Consider the following 21,828-nt stretch of genomic DNA (forward strand, 5'->3'; position numbering starts at 1 on the left):
CAAGCAGTTGCAGCTGGGGTAGCTGATCTGGCCCCACTGACCAGCACCAGCTGTGCCTTGTTCTCTGGCTGCCCAGCCTCCCTGCCTTGGCTGATTGCTGAAGGCATGTCCAGCTGCAGTCCCCTGGCTAGCAGCCCAGCCTCCCTGGCAGAGCTGATGGCTGAAGGTGGGTCCAGCTGCGGCTCCTTGGCTGGTTGCCCAGGGCTTCCTGCAGAGTGCCTCCAATAGCCCCACCTGGAGTGGCTTGGCTTTTGGCAACTCCTGGGCCAGGCTACTATTTTCTAGCTGGGGCATGGCTTTGGGTTGTTGGGGCTGCTGCTGCTTCTCCTCCTCAGGTAAGGTCTTTGGGTGGGTGACTGCTGGGCTCCCAATCCCTCTGCCCTTGCCCCCTTCCGCCTTGCCTAGCCCCCTTTCCCTCCCTAGGGGAGTGGGACTCGCTGGCCTCTCTCTGTCTCCCCCTGCCTCCTGAGGCCCTGGGCTTTTGCCCCTTGCCCCTGGCACCGGCAGGTTCTGGCTCCATTTGCCTGTGGGAGGGGTTGACCTGCTGTCCCCCAGCTGCCCCCTCTGCCTGCCAGTCAGACCGGTTGACCTGCTGTCAGCTGGCTGACCAGTTGACCTGCTGCCTGCTGGCTGCCCCCTCTGTTTGCCCGTCAGCCCGGCTGACCCGCTGTTCCCTCCTACCAAGTCTGGGGGCTGGGACCCAGACCCCGGACACACACCCCCGCTTAGCTTTGAGTTGTGGGGGTCAGGGTCAGACTCAAACATGCGGGACATGAAGTCCGCATCCACATGCTGCGCCCCCTTGCGGTACTTGATGGTGAACCGGAAAGGGAGGAGGGAGAGGTACCACCGCAGCACACGGGGGTTGTGTGCCTTCATGTGGTGGAGCCACTGCAGGGGCGCATGGTCCGTTAGTAGGACAAAGGGATTATTGGCCAGGTAGTATTGCAGGGCCCCCACTGCCCACTTGACCGCTAGGGCCTCCCGCTCCACTGTTGCATAGCGCCTCTCTGCAGGCTGCAGCTTCCGACTCAGGAAGAGGATGGGGACGTCGGTTCCGTCACGTTCCTGAGTCAGGACTGCCCCAAGGCCGGTGTCAGAAGCGTCTGTGGCCAGCGTAAAGGGTCGGTCAAAGTCCGGGTTCCACAGGGCTGTGGTATTAGAGAGGGCTGACCGCAGGTCCTTGAAAGCTGCTTCTAGTGCTGGGGTCCACCGGACTTGGTTGGGCAGCCCCTTCTTTAAGCAGTCTGTCAGGGGGGCGGCTCGGGAGGCAAAGTGGGGGATGAACCGCCCGTAATACCCCAGTAGTCCCAGGAAACGTCGGACCTGCTTCTTGGTCCGGGGCTGGGGGGCATCAGCTATTGAGGCCACCTTGTCTGGTGGTGGGCGAACTCGGCCTCCCCCGACCACAAAGCCCAGGTACTGGAGTTCCTGGAACCCCAGGTGGCTCTTCTTTGGGTTAGCCCGTAGTCCGGCTCGCTGGAGGGCCCTCATGACAGCTTCCAAGTGTTGGAGGTGGGTGGGCCAGTCCGGGCTGAAGATGATGATGTCATCTATGTACGCCATTGCATACGCCCGGCACTCTCCCAGCACTTGGTCCACCAGCCGCTGAAACGTGGCAGCTGCCCCGTGTAGACCAAACGGCATCTTCTTGAACTGGAAGAGGCCTCGTGGGGTGGCAAAGGCTGTCTTCTCCCGGTCCGCTGGCCGCACGGGCACTTGCCAGTAGCCCTTCGTCAAGTCTAGGGCCGACAGGTAGCGGGCGGACCCTAGGTGGTCTACCAACACATCTGCTCGGGGCATGGGGTATGCATCGAACTGGGCCACCTTATTCAGTTCGCGATAGTCGATGCAGAATCGGGTGGTCCCATCCGGCTTGGGCACCAAGACTATCGGGCTCCTCCAAGCGCTTCGCGAGGGCTCGATTACCCCAAGCCTGAGCATCTCGTCGGTCTCCTTCTCCACTGCCTCCCACCGCTTCCTGGGGATGGGGCGCCAGGTAGCCTGGGCTGTCTGCCCCGGGTCCGTTGGAATGGCATGTTGGATCAGGCTCGTGCTGCCCGGCCTGCGGGAGAAGACCCCGGGAATCCGAGCCCAGAGGTCTTGTAGCTGGGCCCTCTGAGCTGGGTCGAGCTGAGGGTCCACCTTGGGCTCCTCAAACTCCGGGGCATCAGTGGTCCAAGGCAGCACACTGTCAGGGAGCTCTAGCGGGTCCTCAGCCACGCCGCACTCCTCTTTTGGGCGCTCGTGCCACTGCTTTAGGAGGTTCACATGCAGGGTCTTCCGCCGACGCCGGCCGACCCCACACTGGACTTCGTAGGTGGTGGGGCCCAGCACCCTTCGAATCTGGTAGGGACCCCTCCATGGGTCCCCTTCCTCTCTTGGGAACACCGAGTGGTGCACGAGGACCTTCTCTCCGGCCTGGAAAGTCCTCATCCGCGCACCCCAGTCATAGGCGGCCTTTTGCTTTGACTGGGTGCGAGTCAGTCTGCGATTTGCCTCCGCTTGGGACTGTTGCACCCGGTCTCGGAGCCGGCTCACGTACTCCTGTATGGGGGGCGCGGGGCTGCTGGCCCGGGGCCCCCAGCGTTCCGTCAGCCGGGAGAGCATCCCCCTTGGCTTGCGCCCATATAGCAGCTCGAATGGGCTGAAGCCAGTGGAGGCCTGCGTGGTCTCCCGGAGGGCGAACATGAGCGGGTCGATGTACAAGTCCCACTGGTGAGGCTTGTCCCGCGTCATCTTCTTCAGGGCCTCCTTGACGGTCTGGTTCAGCCGCTCTGCCAACCCGTCTGTTTGAGGGTGGTACGCCGAGGTGAACACCTGCCGGATCCCCAAATTCCGGCAGAGCTGACGCATGGCTGTGGCACGGAACGGGCCCCCCCGATCCGTCAAAATTTCATCTGGCAGCCCCACCATCGCGAAAAACTTGGACAGGGCCCGTACCATCCCCGGGGTCTGCATGGTCTTCAGCGGGATGACCTCGGGGAACCGCGTGGCATAGTCCACAATCACCAGGGCAAAGCGATGGCCCCGGGGTGTGCGTGGCAGCGGTCCGATGAAGTCCATTGCGATGCGTTGGAAGGGCGTCTCCATGACGGGCAGCGGGGAGAGGGGGGCCTTCGGCGGGCGGCGGGCTGCCACCTGCTGGCAGGTGGGACATGAGCGGCAGTGGGCCTTCACGTCTGCATTCACGGAGGGCCAGAAGAATTGCTCAAGAACCTTCCTCAGGGTCTTGTGGTGCCCGAGGTGCCCGGCCCAAGCATGCTCATGGGCCGTGCGGAGGACTTCCGCCCGATAGGCTGCTGGCACAAGTAGTTGGCGGACCTCCCCCTGGCCATTTGGGGCACGAGCTATGCGAACCCAGACCCCTCCTTGCTTCTCGATGCGAGGGAACCGTTGGGACCTCCGTTCATCCCGCACTTGCTCCTCCTCACGAGCGGCTGTCTCTCGCAAGCGCTGCAAGGACTCATCTGCCCCTTGGGCATTACGGAATGGGCGGTCTGCCAGGGTTCCAGCTGGGCCTCCAGTCCGCGGTTCTGCCCCTGGCCTGGTGGAGGGACCCTCTCCCGGGTCGTTGGCCTCCTCCACTTGCAGAGCGGTGGCAACTTGTGGGTCTGTCACTTCTCCTGCCGCCTTCCGCCGAGACCCGGCGGTCCCTGGGGTGTCTCTTCCCAATTTCTTCGCTGCCTGCTGGAGGAGCCTGAAGAACCCTGGGGCATCTCTTCCCAGCAGTATTGGTACGGGTAGGTGAGCTAACTGGGCAACTTCCATTTGGTGGCGGACCCCTAGGTACTCTATCGTGATTAGGGCCGTAGGGTACGGCTGGGTGCGGCCCATCACATCCGTCACCGGGATCCAGCGGTACACTGGGGTGGCAGCTGGGAGGAGCTGGGGCCGAATTGCTGAGACTGCACTCCCAGACTCCAACAGGGCTTGTAGGATCAGCCGGCCTATCTTCACGGTGGCGCATAGACTCTGCGCCTGCTTGCCAGGCGGTGGGTTATTTTCCCAAACGAGGGCGCAAACCCTTGGCAAGGCCTCAGTGAGCACGCCGGCTTGCCTCTGCAGCTCCGCTGTCTGTGCTAGTTCTACTGGAGCGGCTGGGTAGGCTGCCTCCAGCTTTCCCCACATCCTATCCTGGCGTTCCTCCAGCCACAGTCCAAGCTCCGCTGGGGCGGCGGCCTTGGGAGGCCGCCCCTTGACTGGTGCCTGCGTTGGAACGTCTCTCCCCGTACGGGCCACCAACTTGTCAGGGCTTGCCGCCGCTGCCGCTGGGCGTGGCACTGGGCGGTCTGCTCCTGACGTCACAGGGGGGCCAGGGATTCTGCAGGACCCTGCTCTGTGGAAGGAGGGGCGGTATACCTCACCCAGACTCCCTCTCAGTCCACTCGCTGGCCTGCTCAACCTGGCCTGCTTACCCTCTGCGTCCTCCTTCATCTCCTCCTTCCAGAACTCTCCTCCAAACCTCCACCCTTGCATCTTACTGCTCTCACTCCACATCATCACTCCTCACTCACACCCACCACCACAGGGCTCTTCCCAGCCAGCTTTTATAGGGCTTCCTTCTACTGCCCCACCCCTCTTCCAGCCTGGCCTTGGGCTGCACCAAGCAGTTGCAGCTGGGGTAGCTGATCTGGCCCCACTGACCAGCACCAGCTGTGCCTTGTTCTCTGGCTGCCCAGCCTCCCTGCCTTGGCTGATTGCTGAAGGCATGTCCAGCTGCAGTCCCCTGGCTAGCAGCCCAGCCTCCCTGGCAGAGCTGATGGCTGAAGGTGGGTCCAGCTGCGGCTCCTTGGCTGGTTGCCCAGGGCTTCCTGCAGAGTGCCTCCAATAGCCCCACCTGGAGTGGCTTGGCTTTTGGCAACTCCTGGGCCAGGCTACTATTTTCTAGCTGGGGCATGGCTTTGGGTTGTTGGGGCTGCTGCTGCTTCTCCTCCTCAGGTAAGGTCTTTGGGTGGGTGACTGCTGGGCTCCCAATCCCTCTGCCCTTGCCCCCTTCCGCCTTGCCTAGCCCCCTTTCCCTCCCTAGGGGAGTGGGACTCGCTGGCCTCTCTCTGTCTCCCCCTGCCTCCTGAGGCCCTGGGCTTTTGCCCCTTGCCCCTGGCACCGGCAGGTTCTGGCTCCATTTGCCTGTGGGAGGGGTTGACCTGCTGTCCCCCAGCTGCCCCCTCTGCCTGCCAGTCAGACCGGTTGACCTGCTGTCAGCTGGCTGACCAGTTGACCTGCTGCCTGCTGGCTGCCCCCTCTGTTTGCCCATCAGCCCGGCTGACCCGCTGTTCCCTCCTACCAAGTCTGGGGGCTGGGACCCAGACCCCGGACAATGATGATTCTATAACTCACTATGATTGTACACAGAACAGGAGAGGGAGGATATGATGGGATGAGCCAGTGCTAGGCTCTCATGGCCCTTTCTTATATGCCCAGGGTAATGCTAATTGCCCCTTTGGGATCAGGAAGGAATTTTCCTCCCGGCCAGATTGGCCAGGGATCCTGGACATTTTTTGCCTTTCTCTGGGCGTTGAGCAGAGGTCACTGGGGAAGGGGAGGAGGGGAGGTAGCTGTGTGTTTCCTGTATTGTTCTATGTTTCTAAGAAGGCAGCCTAGGATATTATTTGCAAGCATGTGACACAGCAACTCTGAGAGAGTTAAGCAGGCCAGGATCTAGTCTGTGCCTGGATGAGAGACTTCACAGCAACCCCATGTTCACTGCCTTGAATTTTGTGATGGAAGAAAAGTGGTCCAAAATGTACTCTATTTATATATAAAGACAAGTGTCCTGACTGACTCATCAACGCCCAGCCCAAACCCCTGGACCTAGAAACAAGAAATTTGAGGAGAACATTCCTTTCATGATGTAAACACCCACTAAGAAGGAATTTTAAGAAATTCTCCCCCTAAGGTGATAAAAGGGGTTAAATGTGTTTTCCCAAAGGGATACAGCTTCCCTGTGTGGCTGGCAGGCTGCTCCCATCCACTGCCAGCTTGGCTGCTCTTCCCTGATTGGGCCAGCCTTTCAAGGTCATTTGCATATGTGGGTTGATTGGTCCTCACCCCACACATTCTAAACAGTATGTAGTTGCTATTGGGAGTCATTGAATGTGTCCTGAGGTAAAATGCACCTCCCAGTCTTCCCCTTAGGGTTGCCAATCTCCCTGTGGGGCCTGGCTTTCCTGTGTGGCTGGCAGGATCCTGCCAAAAAATACAAACCAAACAATGTTATATACCCATAAGTATTATAACTGGGTTTAAAGTAGTTAAATATCGTAGTAAAGCACAGGTATCAAGCCAGTAAATAAATAAGGAGGGCAAGACTGGAGGCTTACAATAAGAAATCAGGTGACCATGAACACATCAGGTGAGATTTGAGAGATACAGAACAGTAAAGCATAGTCAAAGAAATCACAGTCAATAAATGCATGGTTAATTAACTTCACATTATTGTAGAGAACTCCATTGCAACATATTTCTTAATTCATTTTTTTCTCTGTGCTTCCCCCCATCCACTGTGTTTTCTGGATCTTGCAGGTCAGCACTGCTGCTATTGAAGAACCCAACTTTCATCTTCCTCTGCTTAGCTGGAGCAACAGAGGCCACCCTCATTGCGGGGATGTCTACCTTTGGCCCCAAATTCCTGGAATCCCAGTTTAGCTTAAGTGCCTCAGAAGCAGCAACCTTGTTTGGTAAGAGAACCATCAGAGGAACAGTTTATTGTGTTGCTCTCAGCAATTCCAGATCCAGGTTTGGGGGGTCCCAGGGCTACAGTGCCCTCTGTGCCCAGCTCCCTTCCGCACACCACCATCCTCCCCTCATGCTTCCCTTTCCACCCACCCACTTGTATGTTCCCCTTGATAAATAAATCGTTATGTAGGCCCCAGAAACCTAATTAAAGGATTCCATGTTAGGGCTGTTAGCAGAGTCCATCGTGTGGCGTGGGATGCGTGATTATAGGTGGTTGTGACTTATGAGCTCATTCTGCTGGCTGGTGTGTGTGCAGGAATAAAAATAACAAAAGCATACACTTGGTTTATATTTAGAAAAGCAATTAAAGTTCTTTATTGAAGGAACCCCGTACTCTGATAGGAAAGAGGAGAGACAGATCCTAACTACCTATCTAGTCTAAGGATGGACATGGATGGCAGGGCAAGGCTGCCAAGATGGAGGGAGGAGAAGGAGAGAGATGATGCCTAGAACAAAGCCAGGAAGAGGAGGAGTAAGAGGGAGGAAGTCAGGAGGAGGAAATCTTGAGAATAGCAATCTCCATATCAAAGGACAGTCAGAGAAGTAAACAGAGTGCCCTGACCTCTCTATCTTTCTAACTCTTTGGTTTGTCCCCCTCTGAAACCCGAAGAGAGGGACAGCACTGGATCCTCCTCTTCCAACACCCCTATCTGACTGTCTATCCTTCCCTGGCTCACAAGCCCTCCCACTGCCCTTTTCCCAACATCAGTGGCTGGTGCCTGCAGCATGCAGTGCTGCTGCAGTGGCCACCCGGAGAGCCAACTTCTGGAAACAATGTAGCAAGAAAGGAACTTTCATTCACTGCTAGTGGTAATGCATATAATTACAAACATTCCGGGCTCAGGTGATGGAAGTATATTAAGTTAATGACCAATTATTCAGTCCCTATGAAACTGGAGACCATTCGCCTTAACTATTGGCAAGATGATTCAATCCTGATCCTGAGCAAAAACTTGGATAGCAACCCGATAACCAGCTGCTAAGTCAGCAATAGCCTCATTCTGGAAAGAAAAACACACTCCATCAATTTCTCCTGAATTTGGGACCACTTTATCATGGAGAAGCTTACTGATCAGACTGCAAAGAGAATGACCAAATTACAAATCTCGATTCATGGAGCAATGGTTTCCAATGTTGGACTTTTTGACTGAGACCGACTCAGTGAAAAAATCTGTTCCGCCTAGCGACTATTTTAATCTACTGCTACGTCAGTGAAATTTTTATAATTTATTTAGCAACATAGAAAAAAATTAGCACAAATCAAAAAGCAAGTCAAGAGTGAACTACATTGTATTTAAAGGCCAAAACTGGATAGGTATGACAATAACATTGGTTTTTGTTTGATGGAATAGTTATAATGCTTTTATTATAAGATTGTTGTCAAGGTTCAATGCAACTACAATTAAAGTTATTTTTTAAAAAGAACACATGGACAGGTGGCAAAGGAGGTGCACAGATAGGGGGTCAGCAGCAACCATGGAGATGGCCAGAAGCTCTAGGCTCGGGCAGCTGGCTGACATTTGTGCTTACTTTCCATTTCTTAAACATCTGGGCAAGTATTGTGTTAAAGTTATTTTACTCTCCAGATTTGTTTCAGCTTTTCTGATGGAGCAAGGGGTTTCTTTGCATGCTGAAGGTCCCTTGCTCAGAATCACGGCATCTCCTGTTAAAGGAACATAGGCCTTGGGACATTCTAGTCTGTCTTTTCCCTATTGGGCTTATAGCAATGTGAGTGTGTGGTGGTGTTGGGGGTGCAAGAGGAAGGGTTAACTCTCCCTCTACCAATTTTAAGTGGATCTAAAGACCCTGGGAGATCCATTCATTGATCTGTGTTTCGTTCAGCGAAGCCCCGCAATGTTGTGTTTTTCTACCAGCACTCTTCTCAAGATCTTCTAAACACAGCATTTTTTTTAAAAAAATGGGAGGTTATAAAGAGAAAGATACACCTTGATCCCATATTCAGGCTTGTTTATTTCTTTTTCTTTGAAAGGTTACCTGGTGGTTCCTGCAGGAGGAGGAGGCACATTTCTTGGCGGGTTCATCGTGAATAAATTTAAGCTTCGCTGTTCAGGGATCATCAAGTTCTGTCTGTTTTGCACCCTGTCAAGTCTGCTGGCGATCTTCATCTTTTTTGTTGACTGCCCCAACATGCCCATGGCTGGAGTAACACAGATGTATGATGGAAGGTAATCCTTTTGATGAATCTGTCTCCTGAGTGAGGCCTGGATAAGAAGCAAAGGGGAAACTCAAACACAGCTGACACTAGACATTACTTTAAAATATCCAGGGCAATGCTATCTACATCAAAAAGGCCAGCATGTATCCTTCAATTAAAAAGGTAAAGATAGTGCCCTGTGCAAGCACCAAGTCATTACTGACCCATGGGGGGACATCGCGACATGACATTTTCTCGGCAGACTTTTTGCTATTGGGTGGTTTGCCATTGCCTTCCCCAGTCATCTGCACTTTACCCTCAGGAAAATGGGTACTCATTTTACCAACTTCGGAAGGACGGAAGACTGAGTCAACCTTGAGTTGGCTACCCGAACCCGGCTTCTGCCAGGATCGAACTCAGGTTGGGAGCAGAGCTTGGTCTGCAGTCCTGCAGCTTACCACTCTGCACCACAGGGCTCACATCCTTCAATTATCACAGTCATTTTCTTGTTGACCGTTGACCGTGACCAGCATGAAATTTTGTAGCTTCACATTTAGTATGCTGAGGTTGTGATATTCAACCGAGTTCCAAAAAAGTCCTGTCGGGTAATGGGACTGACTTCCAAGTAAGCATGTTCAGAGTTGGGCTTACTTCCAAGTAAGTGTGTTTAGTGTATGAGTTTTAGAGTTTGCTTTTGGAGAGCTGATGTAACATAGAAATTCTTCTGCCTGTGCTATAAGATTTGTGTTGATGTTCTATTCTTAACATACTTTGTAAACCACTCTGAGTGGGCATTAAGTTGTCCAGAGGGGCGGTATTTACATCGAATGTTAAATCAAATATTATTATTACTTTGAGAGGATAGGTGGCTGGTGACCCAGAGAGAGGGCCTTGTCTATGGAGATGCCTGAATGTATTACTTAGTTGTTATATTTTAGCTAGTTTTTCAGCCAGATATTGGCTTCCAAAGTTGCTGAATCAGAGTCTGATAAAAATGACAATGGAAGTTCAGTGCGAAATGTCCCTGGGGGAGGTAGCCGTCAGCTGGGTACAATAGAAAGATATCTGGTTACTGCCTCTGACCTTGCTAATGGTAGTTGGCATCTGTAAAGTGAGAACTCGCAGTTAGAGGTGGATCTAGCAGTAATGGAGTGGTGCCTACCTGCTTCTTGCTATCCCTCTTGAAGTTCTCATCAATGATAGCTGGTGGAAGAAGGGAGAAGAGATATCAAGTGGAATTCAGTTCCGTTGGGGTTATGGAATACCTTCCCATAGACACTCACTTGGTGACTACTTTACTTCCTTGGTGTGTGTGTGTGTTGCCATCAAGTTGTGACTTGCAGCCAACTTATGGAGACCCCTGCTGGGGACCTTCCTTGGAGGTCTCCCACCCAAGTACTAACCAGAACTGACCCTACTTTAACTTCTGAGCCATCCAAGGGCATGTATGTGTGTAGGTTTTTTTGGTAGAGTAGCTGAGATGGTGACCAACCTTCATTGTGTTTTATGACAGGGTGAGGATTTGAATGCTGAATTCTATACTCAAGAGTAGAGATGGGCACAAACCTAAACACGAACCAAAAAACGTATGAACCAAGCCAGTTTGTGGTTCACGAACCAGTGATCCGTGGAAGCTCGTTTCCACGAACTTCCACGAACTGGTCTACTGGTTCGTTTGGTTCGTATTAAAGGAGCAGTTTAAATGGCCATTTCCGCGGGAAATGGCCATTTAAACTTTTCCTGCCCCTTGCAAGTGGCAGGGCCCTTTAAACTATCAGCTGGCTGGCGGCAGTGGCCGAAAACGGCCTCCCTGCCCCTCAAATGGCTGCCGTGGGCCCACAGGGTGGCGAAGGAGGCCATTTTCAGCCTCCTCTGCCACACTGTGGGCCTGTGCAGCAGTGGAGGAGACCAAAAATGGCCTCCCTGCACCTCAAATGGTTCGTGCCCATGTCTACTCAAGAGTCCAACAGCTCTAGCCACTGCAACATACAACATCATCTTTATGGGTGAGACCTAACCACAATTGTACCAAATTCTCTTGAATATTCTGTGGGTGTGAAGTTGGGCTTAGAGTTTTCAAGACCCCCAGTATAACAGCACACCAATCTGATATCTGGTCATCTCTGTTACGTTATGTTGTACTTAGCATCCTGCCAGAAGGCCGCCTCAACCTGTCTTCCCCCTGCAATACTGAGTGTGAATGTTTGCGAGAAACATACAGCCCCATCTGCGGCAGTGACAATATAATGTATTACTCCCCTTGCCACGCAGGATGCAAGAGAGTATCGTCAAATCAAAACAGTGGGAAAAAGGTATGTTTTTAGTAGCTATGGAGGAATTTGCATCTATGGCTGTGGGCTTTTTTATTGCATAGAAACAGTTAAAGCCCAGTCCCCATGTATTGAATAGAGTTCAAATAAACTGGGAAGGGAGGGGAAATCTCAAGAAATTCCCTATGCGTAAAGGTTCCTTTATATAATCTTCCCTAATTTAGTTTTTATTAACAATATTTATGGAAGCTGATAGAGTGAGAGGCTGTAGGGGGCAAAAACTCAAGGGGTGATATGTGTGTTGTGTCAAATGCCTTACTCTGTGGTAGATGAGAAGGCAAAATAACTGTGGTTACTAGTCAGCACTGGTGTACATAAACTGGGGGTATGTTGGAGTTACACAGTGCAGATGCCACATTGTAGTATCTGGAGAGGATCAGGATTAGACATGGGCATGAATGGGGGGGGGGGATTATGAACATTCTGTTCGTTGTTCATTGCCTTCCATAAACAACAAACAATGAACAGAAGTGAACATGTCCCCTTAACGAACATGTTCGGTGTTCGTGTTCATGGCCCTTTAAAGATGCCTTTAAACTATCAGCTGGCAGGTGGCAGTGGGGGATTCCCCCTTGCCGCCTGCCAGCTGATAGTTTAAAGGGCCCTTTCCTGCCATGTGCAAGGGGCAGGGCCCTTTAAACACCCCACAACCCCAAGCCCCCACCCCCCTGCCTCACCCCAGCACCACTGGGCTGCTGCTGCTGGGTGCGAGAGGGACGGAGAGATTCTCTCTGTCCCTCTGATGGCAGGCGGAGCTGGCACTGTAGGGCCGCTTCTGCCCAGTGTCAGAAGGATGAGGAGAGACTCCCCTCATCCCTCTGACAGCCAGCAGAGCCAGCACTGCCACGGGGCTCCTTCTGCCCACTGTCAGAGAGATGAGGAGAATCTCCTTGTCCCTCTGACAGCGGGCAGAGCTGACGCCACCACAGGGTCGCTTCTGCCCACTGTCAGAGGGATGAAGAGAGACTCCCCTCATCCCTCTGACAGTGAGCAGAGCTGGCACCACTGCGGGGCTCCTTCTGCCCACTGTCAGAGGGACAAGGAAAATCTCCTCATCTCTCTGACAGCGGGCAGAGCCGGTGCTGCCACGGTGCCACTTCTGCCCGCTGTCGGAGGGATGAGGAGAGACTCCCCTCATTCCTCTGACAGTGGGCAGAGCCAGTGACGCAGGGCTGCTCCTTCCCGGTGCCAGCGGGACAGAGAGATTCTCTCCAACCCTCTCTCACTGGGAGAGCCGGCGCCACCCCTTTTGCTATCATTTTCTCTTCACAGTGGCAAAAATGGGACTGCCTGTTGGAAGCTACTTTGAGGAGTTAGAAAACTGACCTTCCCAATGTCCAATACCCACCAAATTTGCAGGGGACATAGTCAGTGTCCTCTGAAGACCCCCCAAGTTTCAGAGAGATTGCAGCCTGGGAAAGGTATGATCCATGGGTCGTCCCCCCTCCCCTTTGCTGTCTATTTCTCTTCTGAGTGGCAAAAACTGGACTGTCTGCTGGAAGCTGAAGGGTTAAAGCCAGAAGGAAAGCCAGAAGGAGTTCAGAGAGAGTTCAGTCCCTGCCTCTGGTTGTCAAGGGAATTGATTGCAGGTGCCAGACTGTCTGGCTTGATGAACAGCTGCTGAACACAACAAATGAGGCTTGTGACAACCACTTGTTCATTTAGAATGGGGACTCACGAATGGCTTGTTCGCAAACAGATGAATGGGCTGTTCGTGGGTTTTTTTCGTTTTTATTGCTGTCCGTGCCCATGTCTAGTCAAGATTAGCCTACCACCATAGAAAAGTATTGCATTTTGAACTGCGTTCAGATTATGTTCATCCATGAGTAATCAAGACACCAAAAATTGTGATCCATAAAGAATAATGAGTTTTATTGACATAAAACCCAGATGCAGTGCTACGTTCTGACACATGCATAAAGATCAGCCACAGCAGTGAATTTTATGTACTTTCCAAAGTTAATTGTTTACAGAAAAGAGATAAAATTGTTACACAAAACTAGATACAAACAATTCTTCAGAATCAAATTCTTCAGGAGACATGGCACCCAAACAGGCCTGATTGACAAGACAGTAAACTCTCTCTGTAATATAAACATGTTAAATGTCTGGTGCCACACAGGAATCTTGGGTGTCTTCCTGAAAGACTCCTTATCCAAAGTAAATTCTTGAGTACAAAGTCAAAACAAAAGAGACATTGTCCTTGCAATAGGGCTCTCTAACCCTACTTAACCTCAGCATGAGAAAGGAATCTGCTTACAAATAATAACTTTTGCCTTCTGTGCAACAGGTCAGCTCCAATAAATGCGCATACATAGGTCTTTTAGAATAGGGGTCATAGAAATTCCCTATTATTGACATTCATATTTAACATTATAACCTTAAAATGAAGCAAGAGGGCTTAAAAATTAAGGCTTTCACCTGTACCAGGCACACTGCCAAAAGCAATTAGCTCTTTATGTTTTCCTAGATCAAACTGGAAGGAGCGGTCCTCGCTTGAGATTAGAGTTGCCAGCCTCCAGGGGGCCTGGAGATCTCCCAGTATCTCAAATGATCTCTAGATTACAGAGATCAGTTCCCCTGGAGAAAATGGCAGCTTTAGTGGGTGAACTTGATGGCATCACATCCCTGCTGAGTTCCCTCCTCTTCCCAAACTCCGCCCTCCCCAGACTCGACCCCCGAATTTCCAGGAATTTCCCAGTTCCAAGTTGAAGAAGAAAGGGGGCTGCACCAAGGCAAAATGAAGATGGAGAGACAATTGGTGTAGAGGAAAGGAACCTTTGGTCATTGTACACCCTCTACATGTTTCACATGCAACTTCGTCAGGGGAATCTTCTGGATTCTTTTTAATTCCGTTCCCATGTATACACTTTAGCAGAGTGACAGTTCAGAGTTGGCAATGCTACATGAGATGGGCAAAGTTTGTTGACACACATAGCAAAATGAAGAGAGGAGGAAGTGGTAGTGTGGATTGTACCACCATAGTTTCAGGTGGGGGGGGATATCATTTTTAATGCTTCCCAACATAAAATATTCTGCAAATAGAAAACTAGCACAGCAAAAAGAGAATGAGACTTGAACCTTTCTACAAGAGAATTCACTCTAGAATTCTTCCACCCCATTCTCTTGCCATGTGAGTGCTGGGCCTTAAAGTGGTGGCATCTCTTACCATGTGGCATTGCCATTCTCACTTCTTTGAATTCCCTAAAGCAAACATATCTGTGTTCTATGAACGACTGCTGTGTTTTTCTCAACAAGGTTTACCAAGAATGCAGCTGCATTCTGGGGAGCCCTCCCACAGCACCTGGCTCTGCTGCAGCGGGAAAGTGCACCTCGTCTTGCGAGAAAAGAACTCTCCTCTTGCTTTTTGTGTTTGTTGTCATTATCTTCACATTCCTCAGCAGTATTCCTGCTCTGACTGCTACTTTACGGTAAGCAAAAATAAAATAATAATAATAATAATAAAATAAAAATAAAATAATAAGCAGTAAGTTGTGGCTAGATGCAAAGTGAAAAATAGTACTTATCCTCCCACCACTGAGAAACAAGACCTGATTACTTGATAATTGATTCAGGAAAGCCATAAGAGAAACAGTAGAAAAGAGCAAGATTCCAGTAGCACCTATAACATTTGTGGTAGGGTATGAGCTTTGGTGATTCATAACTCTCTTCTTCAGATGCCATCCTCAAAGAAGTGAAGAAGTGAGCTGTGAGTCACCAAAGCTCATATCCTACCACAAATTTTGCGAGTCTTATAGGTGCTACTGAACTCTTGCTCTTTTCTACTGCTACAGACAAACACGACTACCCATCTTGATCTATAAGAGAAACAGGAAGGAATTATTCCAAATGTGTGGCTGAGTTTGTTTGTTGCAGTACAATTAAAAAGAGTCCCTTGCTGACGTGAAGACTAACAAAACTTTATTCCACTATGTGCTTTCAAGGACTAGAATCCACTTCTTTGGATGCAAAGTGGATTCTATGCAGATGCTTACATGTAGGAGCAAAAAACCATACAAACATAGTGATTTTTAAAGGCATGGAGTACGAGGTGAAATGCATATAGCCTGTAATTTACATTTGGATTGAGAGAGGATATCTCTTTGTATCTGTGCAATTTTTTCTGCAAGGCTGGATGGATTCTCACTCAATAGTGCTCAATGAAGTGCCTTCCATGCTAACACCAGAGTTGTAGCAAAAATAAACAGGAGCTCTGTGGCACTCAAACGACTAGCAAAAATTTATTTCAGCGTATCTTTCCCAATCCCAAAGCAGATCAAAGATCAATTTGCTTGTTGCCAGAAATCACACTGTTCTTCACATTCTGGGTTCAATTCAGCTCTGACCGCCAGTCTATGCATGATCGAATCAGACATTAATTAGGCAGTACACAAGCTGCAAAAGGGCTGTCTCCGAGTAAAACCGTGCCAATGACAGGAGATAACTCCACCAGAGACTAAACAATACAACCCAATAATTTCTTTTAAACTTTTTTTAAAAATTTAAAGTGCAAGTGCTATAAGTGCATATTAATATTGTGTATGCACTTACAGCACTTGCACTTTAATTTTCTTTTTAAGTTTAAAAGAAATTATTGGGTTATATTATTTAGTCTCCAGTGGAGCTATCTTCTCTCATAGGCATGATTAATTACACAGCAGGTGTCCTTGTGGTTGGGGTTCCTCAAAAGATTCAGCTTCCAGGATTCTGAACATGCTTTGAGCTAATGAGAAGTCACAATTTTTTTCTTTCATTCTCTTGGAGTGCCACAGCAGCCATGGCTTCATTCTGGGACCATTGCTCAGTGATAGGAGTATTGGCTTTGTATGCAGAAGGTCCCAGGTTCCATCTACTTTTAAAAAGAGCCAATTTAATGTAGTGGCTAAGAGCAGCGAGACTCTAATCTGGAGAACCGGGTTTGATTCCCCACTCCTCCACTTGAAGCTAGCTGGGTGACCTTGGATCAGTCACAGTTCTCTCAGAGCTCTCTCAGCCCCACCCACCTCACAGGGTTTTTTTTGTGTGGATAATAATAACATACTTGGTAAACCACACTGAGTGGGTGTTAAGTTGCCCTGAAGGGCAATACATAAATCGAATGTTGTTGTTGTTGTTGTTAGTAGTACTAGTATCTGGCCACTGCGTGAAACAGAATGTTGGAGTAATTGAACTACTCTTCTGCGCCAGCACCCCTGCTCTGACATCGTTTTTGCATGACACTATTTGTCGATGTTTCTTTTATGTCTTCTAGATGTGTCTCAGACAGGCAGCGATCATTTGCTCTGGGAATCCAGTGGATTGTAGTGAGGACGCTAGGTAAAGCACAGAATCGATTACTAACAATCTGCTTTTTATTTATATTTTTGTTTAAAATGTTTGTTCAGCATCTTTCTACCCAAAAGAGGGTCCCCACGGCAGCAAACATTAAAATATTAACCATTTAAAACAACGTTTTACATTTTACACAACATTTTAAGTTCAAGTCAACATTTAAAATAGTATTAAAACAATTCAATAAAGGCAGCCAGGAAAACACATGACACCAGGAACCTGAAGGAGGTCCAGTAACAGTTACTGGGGGTATGCCAGACACAACAATAAAAGTCTTCACACACTGGCGGAAGACAGAAGTAGAGGAGGAGAGATGAATCTCCTTGGGGAGGGAGTTCCAAAGTTTTGATGCCATGACTGAGAAGGCCTTTTCTTGGATTGTCACCCATATGGCCACATATGACAGGGGTACCCGAAGCAAGGCCTATGAAGATGACCAGAGTGAATGGCTAGTCCTTAAGATACATTGATCACAAGCTTTATAAGGCTTCCAACAGTTGATATCAGAACTTTGAATTGGGCCCAGAAGCAATTGAGAGCCAGTGAAGATGGAACAAAACTCGAGAGATATCGTTCCTATGAACCACTCTCATCAGCATTCTGACTGCGGTATTCTATATCAACTAAAGCTTCCAGGCAGTCTTCAAGGACAGCCCCATATAGAGCACATTGCAGTAGTCATCACCTGATGCAGAGGGCAGCCCATGCACTAAGCTGCCATTGGCAGTTTCTTGGGGTGCCAGAGGGTGGGGGCACCAAAGGCAGGCAGTCCTGCCATGCCTTGGCCCCACCACCACTTTCTAGGTTTCCTATGCTCACTCAGGCTTACTGGCTGGTGAACAGCCTGGGATGCATGCACCCTGGCTGGCTGATGGTTCAAGGCACCCCTGCCCAGACCAGCTGGCCTAGGGTTAGGGTTACCAGTCCCCCAATGGGGACAGGGGGTTCTCCACTCCCACCCTCTGCCCCCCACCACCAATCACCTGGCTGGCAGGGAGGAAAGGCAGGGGAATAGGCCTCTCAGGATATGGTTCCAGCAGAGCACAATGATGTCACTTCCAGGAGTGACATTATCATACAGGCTGCACTTCACACTGGACTGATTTCCGACCCAAATGGGATGATTCTTTAAGTATCAGCCCAGCATGAAGCTTGGGAGCATTCTCGCAGCCTACATGATGATGTCACTCCAGGAAGTGATGTCATTGCATCACTGTGCATATGCAAAGGTTTACTAAAGGTGAGTGGTGGGCCCCTCTCACCCTCCCCAGGAATCTAAGGGGACCTGGCAACCCTACCTAGGCTGTTGAAAGCCTTTGGACTGGCCTTGCTGATGTATTATGTCCATATTCAGTTACGCACAAGAGATAGCTTGCTGAGTCCCCAAAGAACCTCTAGAAACTGGAGTAGTCAAATATAATTACTTGGAATTGAGCACCCTCCAGATTCCCTGAATTATTGGTTTAGCTTTTGAATGTTATGGTATTTGAATGTGAAACTTTAAATACTGAACAGAGATCACTGTGTTAGATGAAATAGTGGAAACTTCCATTTGCTCTCTAAGAATACAAATTATACTGTTATCTAAGGGAGTGTGCTTGTATTAATATAAAACATTGGCCTTGGAACAGGTATTTTTAAAAGATATTATAGAAGTATCAAAGTAGGCATTGTCTATATGATTCTTCCAAAGTAATAATTTCCATTTAATGACTGAAGGTGACCCAATAGCCAATGTTCTGAGAGTGCCAACTAATACAATGGAAAATATCCTACTGTGTCTCATGGAACCAGAAATTCTCCAAAATGATTTTGGGTGGGATGCATTTAGCATGAAATAAATTTTTGGCAACTGATGTGTCTCAAATCTGTCTTTGCACAGGTGGCATTCCAGGCCCAATTGCTTTCGGGTCAATGATTGACAAGTCATGTCTCCTCTGGCAGAACCAGTGTGGTGAACAAGGGTCTTGTTATGTCTACCAGAACTTTGCCATGAGCCGGTATACCTTGATTGCTGGTCTTATTTACAAGGTAATCCCAAATTATCATTCATTTGCTTTAGTTGTCTCTTGCTGAGGTTTTTTGTCTCTCTCTCTCTGTTCCACCCTCCTTTCCTAAGGTACAGACCATGTGGAAGGATGGGGCATGTTGGTCTTCATCCCTAGTGTACACCAAAGCCAAAATTAAGACTTGGTAACCTGATACCTGAATGACTGCATCACTTCAAGCTGTAGCGGAGGGCTTTTATGACCAAAGGTTCTGCAAAATAAGTATCTCCTTTGTAGAAAATTAGATGGGTTCTTGCTTAGCTGTCTCCCTGTTTTCCTATGATCAGGTCATTTCTTTTCTGAATGAATTTAGTCATGAGAGCTCACACCTATAACCTGAAGTGGTACAGTCATAGTTTTATAGTCTTAGTCAGAAATAGGCAAAGTCAAGGACTCCTACGCGGAATGGTATAGCACAACATTTTGAAGTTTCCCCACATGGTGGACAAAATCAATTCTTCATCATACATTTTTAAAAATGATCCGGTACTCCACTCTAGTGGAGTACCAGATCAGATTCAAGGTTCTGGTATTGACCTATAAGGCCCTGCGTATCTGCAGGACCGTCTCTCCCCTTATATTCCCAGAGGACTTTCCAATTGGTCTGCCTGGCCATGACAGTCTGCCTGGCCTTGATGGGATCCAGGGCTTTCTTGGTCCTAGCTCCTACCTGGTGGAACGCTCTGTCTACTGAGACCGGGGCCTGGCGGGATTTATTGTCTTTCCGCCGGGCCCGTAAGACAGAGTTGTTCCACCAGGCACATGGCTAAGGTTGGGCCTCTGCCGGCTGGGGGTGGGGGGAAGGAAATTTAAACACCCCCCTGTGAAAAACTGTCCACCACAGTATGCATGCAAAATATTATAAGTCTTCCTGATGCAGCCGCCGCACAATACAAAATGTTTTAAATTGTTCTAAATGTTTTAAGATGTTTTAAATTGTTTTGAAATGTTGTTAGCCGCCCTGAGCCTGCTTGCAGGGAGGGCGGGATATAAATATGAAATAAAAATAAATAAAATAATAAATAAAAACAGATTGTGGGACTTCCAACTGACCCAGTAAAAGACATGCTATATTCTGGAATTAAAAATGCAACAATTTCTCTATGTTGATCTAACCAAAGCAGTTAGAACAGAGGCGAGTTAGATGCTTTTGAGAAGATCACAGACCGTTTCTGACACTGGTATCCATTGCTTTTTATCCAGCCTCTTCCTCTAAATTAAGGGTGCTGAATTTGGGGATGGACACAGTGTCAATAAACTTGGGCAGCCTGGAGTGCTGGTGAGGGAAGTCCTGGCAGAATGGGATTGGCTTGGAAAGATCTGCTATGGCAGAATTTTCAGGAGGCCTAAGAATCTACAGGGAATGTATTGTCGAAGGCTTTCACGGCCGGAGAACGATGGTTGTTGTGGGTTTTCCGGGCTGTATTGCCGTGGTCTTGGCATTGTAGTTCCTGACGTTTCGCCAGCAGCTGTGGCTGGCATCTTCAGAGGTGTAGCACCAAAAAACAGAGATCTCTCAGTGTCACAGTGTGGAAAAGATGTTGGCAGGTCATTTGTATCTACTCAGGAGGGGTGGGGTTGAGCTGAGTCATCCTGTAAGAGTTTCCCAGGGTGTGGAATGCTAATGGCGGGAGGCTTCACTGTATCCTGAGGAGGTTCTTTTGCATATGGATTGGTGCTTGATGTGCTAATCTTCTCTGCAGGGCTATTGTCGAGTATAGAGTGTTTTGTTAGCCCGGTGTTTTTCAGAACTGGAAACCATGCTCTGTTCATTCTTAAGGTTTCTTCTTTCCTGTTGAAGTTTTGCTTATGCTTGTGAATTTCAATGGCTTCCCTGTGCAGTCTGACAAAGTAGTTGGAAGTGTTGTCCAGTATTTTGGTGTCCTGGAATAAAATACTGTGCCCTGTTTGAGTTAGGCTATGTTCAGCCACTGCTGATTTTTCAGGTTGTCCAAGTCTGCAGTGTCTTTCATGTTCTTTTATTCTTGTCTGGATGCTACGCTTTGTGGTCCCGATGTAAACTTGTCCACAGCTGCAGGGTATACGGTATACTCCTGCAGAGGTGAGGGGGTCAGTAGACCCCTCCTGAGTAGATACAAATGACCTGCCAACATCCTTTCCACACTGTGACACTGAGAGATCTCTGTCTTTTGGTGCTACACCTCTGAAGATGCCAGCCACAGCTGCTGGCAAAACGTCAGGAACTACAATGCCAAGACCATGGCAATACAGCCCGGAAAACCCACAACAACCATCAATCTACAGGGAAGTCAGATAGCTAGAAATGGAGAATAGGTAGGAATGTAGATGCTTGGAAGATATACTGTCAAACAGGGAGACCAAAGGGTCTGTTGCCCAGACAACAATTCAAACCTGATTTGCAAGTGGCATTTATAACTAGGCCAGGGGAACCAACGGGTATCCTGGATGGCTTCGGTGGTGGCAGAGATCTCCTGTAATTATATCTGATTTCCAGGCTACAGAGATCAGTTCTCCAGGAAAAAAATGGCTGCTTTGAAGGTGGACTCTATGGCATTATACCCCACTGAGGTCCCTCCCCTCTCCAAACCCCTCCTTCTCCATGAAATATCCCCCAAATCTCCAGGAATTTCTCAACCTGGAGCTGGCAACCCTAGGGTGGGTGGAGCTATGGAGATTATACAATAGCATTACTCCACTCTTTGAAACTTCTAGTGTTTCCCAAAAACAAACAACAAATAACGGGTTGGATGATTGATCTTTGAAGAGAACTGAGTAGGACAAGAGAAGCAACCCCAATACATACGTATCTCAAAGGCTACATATCTCAAAGGCTCACAAACTCGTATCTTCTTATCTTGCAGCTGATTGGATCATTCTTCTTCCTCCTTGCCTATTTGCTCTACAAACCACCCCCACCAGGTAGCTCCGATGCCTCCGAAAATGACAACTGTGACCTCAGAGAGAACAAATGTCCTCTTCAGTCTCAAGATGACGTATAGCACTGTGGTTATTATGACAAAAGACTTTCACACAATCTCAAAGATACTGTGTCGGAAAATGTTATTTGCCTCTTCTTGTTAATTATTGGTGTTATTTTAAGCTTTCTTCCCCCCCTTCCCCTTTCTGAGAAGAATAATTTAATGAAGTTCTTGTCTAATTTAGTATTTTATGAACAGCAAAAGCACATTGCAAAAACCCGTGCGCTCCTCTTTCCACCTCTGAATTAGGGTGTCACCAGAACTTG

General features: G+C 49.0%; 1 protein-coding gene across 1 annotated transcript in view; it reads left to right on the forward strand.

Annotated features, from left to right (window-relative positions):
* The window catches only part of SLCO4A1 (solute carrier organic anion transporter family member 4A1), a 42,874-nt gene extending 21,291 nt beyond the window's left edge, over nt 1-21,583 (forward strand). Inside the window, exons 5-11 of the mRNA XM_054981599.1 lie at nt 6,526-6,680; nt 8,729-8,924; nt 11,040-11,205; nt 14,482-14,654; nt 16,475-16,539; nt 18,437-18,585; nt 21,446-21,583. Coding sequence (XP_054837574.1) covers nt 6,526-6,680; nt 8,729-8,924; nt 11,040-11,205; nt 14,482-14,654; nt 16,475-16,539; nt 18,437-18,585; nt 21,446-21,583 — 1,042 coding nt within the window. The remainder of the gene's footprint in view (nt 1-6,525; nt 6,681-8,728; nt 8,925-11,039; nt 11,206-14,481; nt 14,655-16,474; nt 16,540-18,436; nt 18,586-21,445) is intronic.
* Nucleotides 21,584-21,828: the final 245 nt, after the last annotated feature.

Source organism: Eublepharis macularius, chromosome 5 (assembly GCF_028583425.1).
Source record: "Eublepharis macularius isolate TG4126 chromosome 5, MPM_Emac_v1.0, whole genome shotgun sequence".
Classification (NCBI taxonomy): Eukaryota; Metazoa; Chordata; class Lepidosauria; order Squamata; family Eublepharidae; genus Eublepharis; species Eublepharis macularius.